Source organism: Mus caroli, chromosome 5, assembly GCF_900094665.2.
Source record: "Mus caroli chromosome 5, CAROLI_EIJ_v1.1, whole genome shotgun sequence".
NCBI classification, from domain to species: domain Eukaryota; kingdom Metazoa; phylum Chordata; class Mammalia; order Rodentia; family Muridae; genus Mus; species Mus caroli.
Genome location: NC_034574.1, coordinates 99,738,758 through 99,746,445, shown reverse-complemented (window position 1 = coordinate 99,746,445; position 7,688 = coordinate 99,738,758). Strand labels below are relative to the sequence as shown.

Genomic DNA, 7,688 nt, shown 5'->3' with positions numbered 1-7,688 from the left:
GCCAGGGCCAAAAAGTGGGAGTGGGTGGGTAGGGGAGTGAGGGGGAGGGTATGGGGGACTTTTGGGATAGCATTGGAAATGTAAATGAGGAAAATACCTAATAAAAATATTTAAAAAGGAAAAAAAATTATCTTATATGTATGAGCAGATTGCTTATATGCTGTGCAGCACATGCATGCAGTGCACACAGAGGCCAGAAGAGGGCATCTGGTCCCCTGGAACTGGTGTCATGAATGGACCAAGCTGCTATGTGGGTGCTGGGAATCAAAGGAGTATCCTCTGGAGGAGCAGCCAGTGCTAGTGCTCTTAACTATTGAGACATCCCTCCTGTGTCTTAGCAGTCCTATTAGATCCAGGCTGTTTGTTAAATTGACATAAAACAGACTATCTTGGTCTCCATTCTGAGTTCACCTAGGGTCTCTGTGAAAGACAAAAGTGTTATGTTTTTATTCATCTGCTTTCAAGGAAAGAGAATAGCCTGAGTTCTAGTGGAAGTGCTCACTTTTGGGTATAAAAATAAGTAAGTAAGAAGGTTGGTGCTGTCTGTTGGAAGGTGTATTTAAATCAGACACAAACCCAAAACCATGACACAGATAATGAGTTACAGACAGATTTGCTCTGATTACTAAAACAGTTCATTGAAACTCTTACCAGTCACTTGACTAGAGGAAAAGATGGCGATATGCTTGCCATATGGACAGACAGAGAAACCAGTTCCTCAGACTGCAGAACCCTCTTCCCCCTATTGCTTGCTGATACATTCTACCACAACCACCTGAAACACATCATAACAGAAGGCAACAGCCCCAGGAACTCATTAGGAGCTAAAATGCTATTGTCTTGGGATCCTAAAGACCTCACTCTCTCAGGAAGATCAGAGCTTGATCACTTACACAGAACAGATCTAGAAATCTATGATGTGGATCACTAGGCACATTTGCTGTATCACTGAACAACTACTAACCCCTAACTGAACACTGTAGATGTGTCCTGCAAGGTAAAAGTAGGTGTATGCTGACCCTCTGAGGTGACCTAACCTGTGCGGCCATAGCTTTGCCACTGGGAAAACCTTTTCCCCATTTGTAGAGTATTTTAAACAATTACTTTCAGACCATTAAAAAGGCTGAATAAATTTCAATTTGGTCATATATCTGAATTTAAATACTAAGTCAATGTTGATAAGCTGAAAACCTTTAAACATAGTAGCTAATAAACCGTATGTTTTGTAGTTTATTTTCTTAGCTTTTTGTCTTATGTTTTCTGTGTAAATCAGTTTTGATTATGGAGAATTACCTTTGTCAACTTTACACAGGCTACAGTCATCCAGGAAGAGGAAGCCTCACTGAGAAAGGGCCTCCATCAGATTGGTCCGTAGACAGTCTGTGGGAGCATTTTCTTAATGATTGGTTTGGGATGGCCTAGTCCCCTGTGGGCAGTGCCATCCTTGGAAGGTGGCCGGAGGTGGATATAAAACAGCAAACTGAGTAACCCATGGGGAGCAGCCCCGTAGCACTTTTGCTTCCTGGTCTGTACTTCAGTTCCCACCTCCAGGCTTCTACCCTGCCTTCCCTTTGTGATGATCAGATTTAAGTTGAAACAAACCCTTCCCTCCCCAGATTTCTTTTGGTCATGGTGTTTTATCTCGACAATCAAAAGCAAATTAGGACATATACTCCTTTCTTTAATTTTTTCCTAATTTCTGTTTTTTGTGATGGCTTTACCAGCTGTCTAAGAAACTGATGCCCAAATTTCATGTGAGTTCTAGGGAAGCCACATGCAGTCCTCATGCCTGCACAGAAAGCACTTTACCCACCAGCCACCTCCTCAGCCCTGCACGTCCTTCTAAACAGTCCTGATTACAGACATGCACTTCCATTAGCTGCCAAATGGCATTTCACTTCAAAATGTTCTTTCCTCTCGTAGGACTTGGAGACACTCGTGATTCAGGTCTCTGCGGAAGTAAGCTACCTTTCCAGAAGTCAAGCAGCAGATTCCAAAGAGACAACTCAAACAGGCAAGCTTCACACTTGAGTCTGTAACTCCTAGAACTTTATATCCCTGTGAAACACAGTTGGAGAGGTGTCAGAGAATCAGAGTGTGTTAACCAATCTGAATTTGCTAGTGCTGGAGGTTTCTTTCTTGAGTACCATCATCAAACCACTTGCATCAGAACTGTCTAGCAATGCTCGTTAAAAGTCTGAGTTCTTGTCCCACATCATCAGACCCACTGAATCATGGTCTCTAGGGTGGAACCTGGGAACTTCATAGTTTCCAAACACGTGGGAAAGAGATGAATAGGCATTCTAGGTTTAAATTTCTTTTTAAGAAAAGGACATTGGCTTAAGCAGACAGGCCATTTACAAGGATCGTTGATGTATGTTTTGTGTGGCCATGGGAGTAAGGATGAAACTACAGAGTGTAAGGGCCTTAATTGCCGCAATAAGTACTCATTTCATTCTCAAACGCAAGAGCCTTCAGAAGACTATCTCAATAACGAGATACTCATTACTAAGCTGTAGATAGTTATTGCTGTCTACAAAATATAGTTTAGTGTTGTCAGGTATTGTGATTATTCAAGGAAAGTTAGGAATGTGACACTTTATGGGATGTTTCGTGGTCTTTAAATTTTGACATCTAGTTCAAAGAAATCAACATACTTGGCATTACCTCCATCAAAGCACAGCAACAGTTATCCGTGTAGACCAGGACTAGCTTAGGGGTCTCCAGTAGTTCCCCTCCATGACAGATGATGCAGACATTCAGTTTAATCATTTAAAGAGTCATTTCAGCACTGAGGGGGAGACAAGTGAGGAAGCTGACTGGGTGAAGACACTTGCTACTAAGCCAGGTGACCTGAGCTTGATCTTCAGAATCCACATCCTGGAAGGAAAGAGACAACTTCCACAGTTTGTCCTGTGATCTACACACACACACACACACACAGACACAGGTTTTTATATCTCAGATATAATCTATTCAATTTGATAATGAAATAAGATAATGGAGAAGGGGAAAGAATGCATAGCAGCTAGATATAGAGAGATATTTCTGAGAATACAGGAACCACAGATTTGAGAAAGAAAAAAATCATCTCGGAAATGTTCAATTTGAAACAGTTTTGCTGAAGTGCAAAGTGCATTTGGAAATAATAGACTTGATAAGAAATCAAGACAGAAGAGGAATTTTGGCCAGAAGCAAAAAATGCTGGCAGTGTCTATTCTGGTCTACATAGATCACTTAGCGATGCAGAGCATCAGGCTCACAGGACCTCAGACTCAGACAACTGCAGAGTCCACCTTGCCCACACGTTGCTGGTTTCCTGCCACTGGGCCTTAGAGCACTGTGCTCACCACTAGCAAGGTGCTCACGGGCCTGCCAAGGCAGCTCCACTGACCAGCTCGTGCACCTAAGGTGCTCCACTGACCAGTCGTGCACCTAAGGTACTCTGGGTTTTGATCTCCTCCACCATCTGGCAGTTTTTTAGAGTTGTACTCTTATCCCTTAATTTATTGATTTTGAGTCTGAGTCAGGAAAGAACAAAAGCAGCAAAAGAAAATAAAGCTGTGGGTAGGAAAGGACAAAAACAGCATGAAAACCATTTTCTACACCATGATTTAATTCTGGAACAGTTTAGAAGATAGATTGCCCATGAAAAACACTATCAGAAGTTGCTCCATGGGAGAAAGCCCATGAGAGCTGATGACCTGGTGTGCCTTCAAAACCTGTAATTGTGTGTGTAAATATATAAACACACCTATAGTACATATGTGTGTGGGTGCATGCACATTGGTGTGTGTGTGCCCACACACACCTATGGAAGCTAGAGGACAATCTTGGGCTCATTCCTCAGGCATGGTCCATATTACTATAATTATTTTCTTGTGTCTGAGTATCTGTGTGAGCATACGTGCACACTGGGAAGGAATGTGTTAAGGACACACAGGCCATAGGAGACCCTCACTGTCCTTTCACTGTCCCCGAGCCTGGGCCTCAGGATTTCTTGGCTACACTGGAAGCCTGAAAGCACCTGTGATCCTCTTACCGAAGCCCTACTCAGAGCGGGAGCTAGAGGAATGGGGGATGGCTGGCTTGTTATGTGGGCCCTGGAACCCTAACTCCAGTCCTCTGAATTGTACAACAGTCACTCTTCAATGCTGAGCTGTCTCTCTAGTCTGTGTTGTTATTGGTGGTAGTTGGTTGGGTGGGTGGGTTTGGGGGGTTGTTTGTTTTTGAGACAGGATCTCTCACTGATTGGGATCTCAAGCAGACCAGGCTGGCCCACTGATGCCAGGACCACCTGTCTCCATTTCCCCACACAGGGTCCCATGCATGGATCATGTTTTCACCTGGGCTTTAGAGCTCAAAAGGGCCAAGCACTTACAACACAAGCACTTCAGCAACAAAGCTATTTTCATACATGGTCTGTTCTTGTGTTAGATAATACTTCACTGATGGCTTGTTTACCACTTTATATCTAGTTTCTAGCATAATTATGGCACATAGTAGTGAATGATGAGTGTGTTCTCATGTATGAATTTTATAAAAAGTTATGAAGTCTTATATATAGTTATATGAAGGACTGTGGTAACTATGTGAATCCAGAATACAGAAAGGAGGATAAAGCTTAAGCAATGTGAGTTTAGAAAAGATTTACAGGTTTCAAGGTTATAGAAAATCAAGCATAACCCTGAATCTTAAAGGAAATTGTTGAATTTCTTAAATAAAACTCTAATCTGGAATGTATAAATTGGTTTGTTCTTGAGGAAAGGAAGTAGCCAGATGTGGTCCCAGCATCGGGCAGAGTTGAGGCCAGCCTGGTCTACACAGTAATTCCAAGACAGCCAGAGCTACATAGTGACACTATGTTTCAAAAGAAGAGGAGGAAGAGGGGGAGGAGGAAGAGGAAGAGGGGGAGGAGGAAGAGGAAGAGGAAGAAACACCAAGTTCTCAATGAGTATTGGAAACAATATCAACTTTTTTTGCAGGAGATATTCTTTATATTGTTCACGGAGTAACTATTGATAAGCTTTATATTAAACTTGGTATTCTTTTCAGAGTAACTATTAATGTAGAACAGTAACGGTTTGTTTTTCACGGTGTTCTATTTCATACATAATTAATTTTAACTTTTAGTTTTGCTTCATCACCTGGGAAGCCAGATGCTTATTTACGAGATTGTTCCAGGTCCAGCTTCGCGCTGTCCTCTGTGGCAGAGATCCCTCAACGAGCTGGGAATGCAAGTCTTGTAAGCCACGTACTTTTGTTTTTATTTCAAATTTTCTTTGAATACCTAGCTTTCTGTGATTGCTGCTTTTTTAAATTGGGTATTTATTTCATTTACATTTCCAATGCTATCCCAAAAGTCCCTCACACCCTCCCACACCCACTCCTACCTCTTGGCCCTGACATTCCCCTGTACTGAGGCATATAAAGTCTGAACGACCNATGGGCCTCTCTTTCCACTGATGGCAGACCAGGCCATCTTCTGATACATATGCAGCTAGAGACACGAGCTCTGGGTGGACGTTGTACATCGTGGTGCGGAGCCTAGTGCGCACCACGATGTACAACGTCCACAAGCAGCTTTCTCTAGCTCCTCCATTGGGGGCCCTGTGATCCATCCAATAGCTGACTGTGAGCTTCCACTTCTGTGTTTGCTAGGCCCCGGCGTAGTCTCACTAGAGACAGCTATATCTGGGACCTTTCAGCAAAATCTTGCTAGTGTATGCAATAGTGTCAGCGTTTGGAGGCTGATTATGGGATGGATCCCTGGATATAGCAGTCTCTAGATGGTCCATCCTTTCGTCTCAGCTCCAAACTCTGTCTCTGTAGCTCCTTCCGTGGGTGCCTTGCTCCCAATTCCAAGAAGGGGCAAAGTATCCACACCTTGGTCTTCGTTCTTCCTGAGCTTCATGTGTTTCGCAAATTGAATCTTATATATTGGGTAAAACATAGGTCAATTTACAAGAGAGGAGACCGCTGACTCTCTCACCAGTGATTGAGAGGCTGTGCTTGACCCACTCTAAGAAAACACCACAGTCTCCCAAGTTTAAGGATGTGGATATTTTTATTGGAAACAGTGGCTCTAAAAAGGACATTGATCTTAGGTAAGCTCTTTAAATACATTTAATGGCTTTACTAGTAAAATTTTTACAAAGATTTTTTTTTTTTGGTTCATTTCTAAGTGTGTGTGTGTGTGTGTGTGTGTGTGTTTGCCTGTGAGAACAGGAGTCTAGTCCTTTTGGAGCGGGGGTTACAGGCAGTTGTGAGCCGTCTGATATGAGTGCAGGCGTTGGACTCTGGAAGAGCACTGCGATGCTCGTAACCACTGAGCCACTTCTCCAGATCCTCCTTTGTTCATTTAAAGATCAAGCAAAACCTCTGTTTAAAGTGGAAAGTTTAGATCTCCTGAGAACCGAGGAGCCTTACAGCCATCAACATTAGGTATACTGATTTTTAAAACAAATGTTTAATGCTATTAATTATAAAACATTGAGTTGATAAAGGAAGTTTTACTGACTTGAATGCAGAATGTTTTCTTGACAGAATATACTGTAGTGTCATTGGAGAAATCCACATGAAATCAGGTACTTATAGAATCTCAGGTTGTGGTTTACTCCGTTAGCTCCACAGGTTCAGTGTCACAGTAGTAATAAATGTCACAGCACCCACTGCTGGCCATTCCTGAGGGGACCTCTGCACCCCCTGTTTCTCTCTCCTTGGAGAGGCCAAGCTTAGAAAACTGCTTATGCTTTTACTGAGCAGTGTTATATTCCAATGTGTTTAAAGAAATAATTAAGAGGTCTGTTCCTTACCCTTTACAGCTTACAGTCTGTTGGTTTTAGCCCCAGACAATGTTATCTTACCATGTTTTCTATATTAACCTCACACTTTCAAGTGTAACTATAATGTTAACTTGTTTATTATGTACTTTTAAAATAAGCTGGTTTGCAAAAAAAAAAATACCAAACACTTTTGTATTTGCTTTTTCTCTCCAGTAAGTATTATCCTGATGATGCAGCTGAAGAAATGAAGGCCCTTCTGGGAATATTTAATGGCATTTTCTAAAGAAAAAATGTAGTTAATAAGGCAAAGTATAAACATGTGTAATGATTAAAAATGCTTTTTATTTCTAAAGATAATTGAGAATTGTTCAGAGTTTTTTTCTTAAGTTTGATTCATTCCTTGACTTTCTTATAAAAAAATATATGGACTGATAATATTTTTATTTTTATTATAACTTCTGGAAATGTATGTTTTTTTAGTAAACTGATAATTAATTTATCTTCATAAATAATTTCTTATTAAACCAATTTTAATAGGCTCTTATATTTCATTTTTATATTTTCTTAAGAAAGATGTCTGAGAAAGCACAATAATGCTGTCAGTGACCGTGTGTAGTCACAGTGTGTTCGCCAGCAGGGTTCCTGTGTGTCCTGCTCTGTTGTTTGCTCTTCTGCATTTTTAAGAATCCAGTAGCCTTTGAATCTGTTCTTTCATTTTGAGCAGTAATAAATGAAAATGCTAATCAGTGTGGACTGCTGTTTTGTTTACATTGTTTTTTCTTTTTTAAGGTATTTTCTTTATCTGTATGTGTGTGGTCCTACATGAGTTCATTTGTCCCATGTGAGTGCGGGGGCTCACAGAAGCCAGTGGAAATGTATTGCATCCCTACAACTGGAGATGCA

The 7,688-nt window shown here is 41.3% G+C and overlaps 1 protein-coding gene across 1 annotated transcript in view; it reads left to right on the top strand.

Annotated features, from left to right (window-relative positions):
• The window catches only part of Hfm1 (helicase for meiosis 1), an 88,673-nt gene extending 81,593 nt beyond the window's left edge, over positions 1 to 7,080 (top strand). The window contains 4 exon segments of the mRNA XM_021163373.2: positions 1,924 to 2,014; positions 5,134 to 5,245; positions 5,956 to 6,107; positions 6,999 to 7,080. Coding sequence (XP_021019032.1) covers positions 1,924 to 2,014; positions 5,134 to 5,245; positions 5,956 to 6,107; positions 6,999 to 7,068 — 425 coding nt within the window. The 3' untranslated portion in view covers positions 7,069 to 7,080.
• Positions 7,081 to 7,688: the final 608 nt, after the last annotated feature.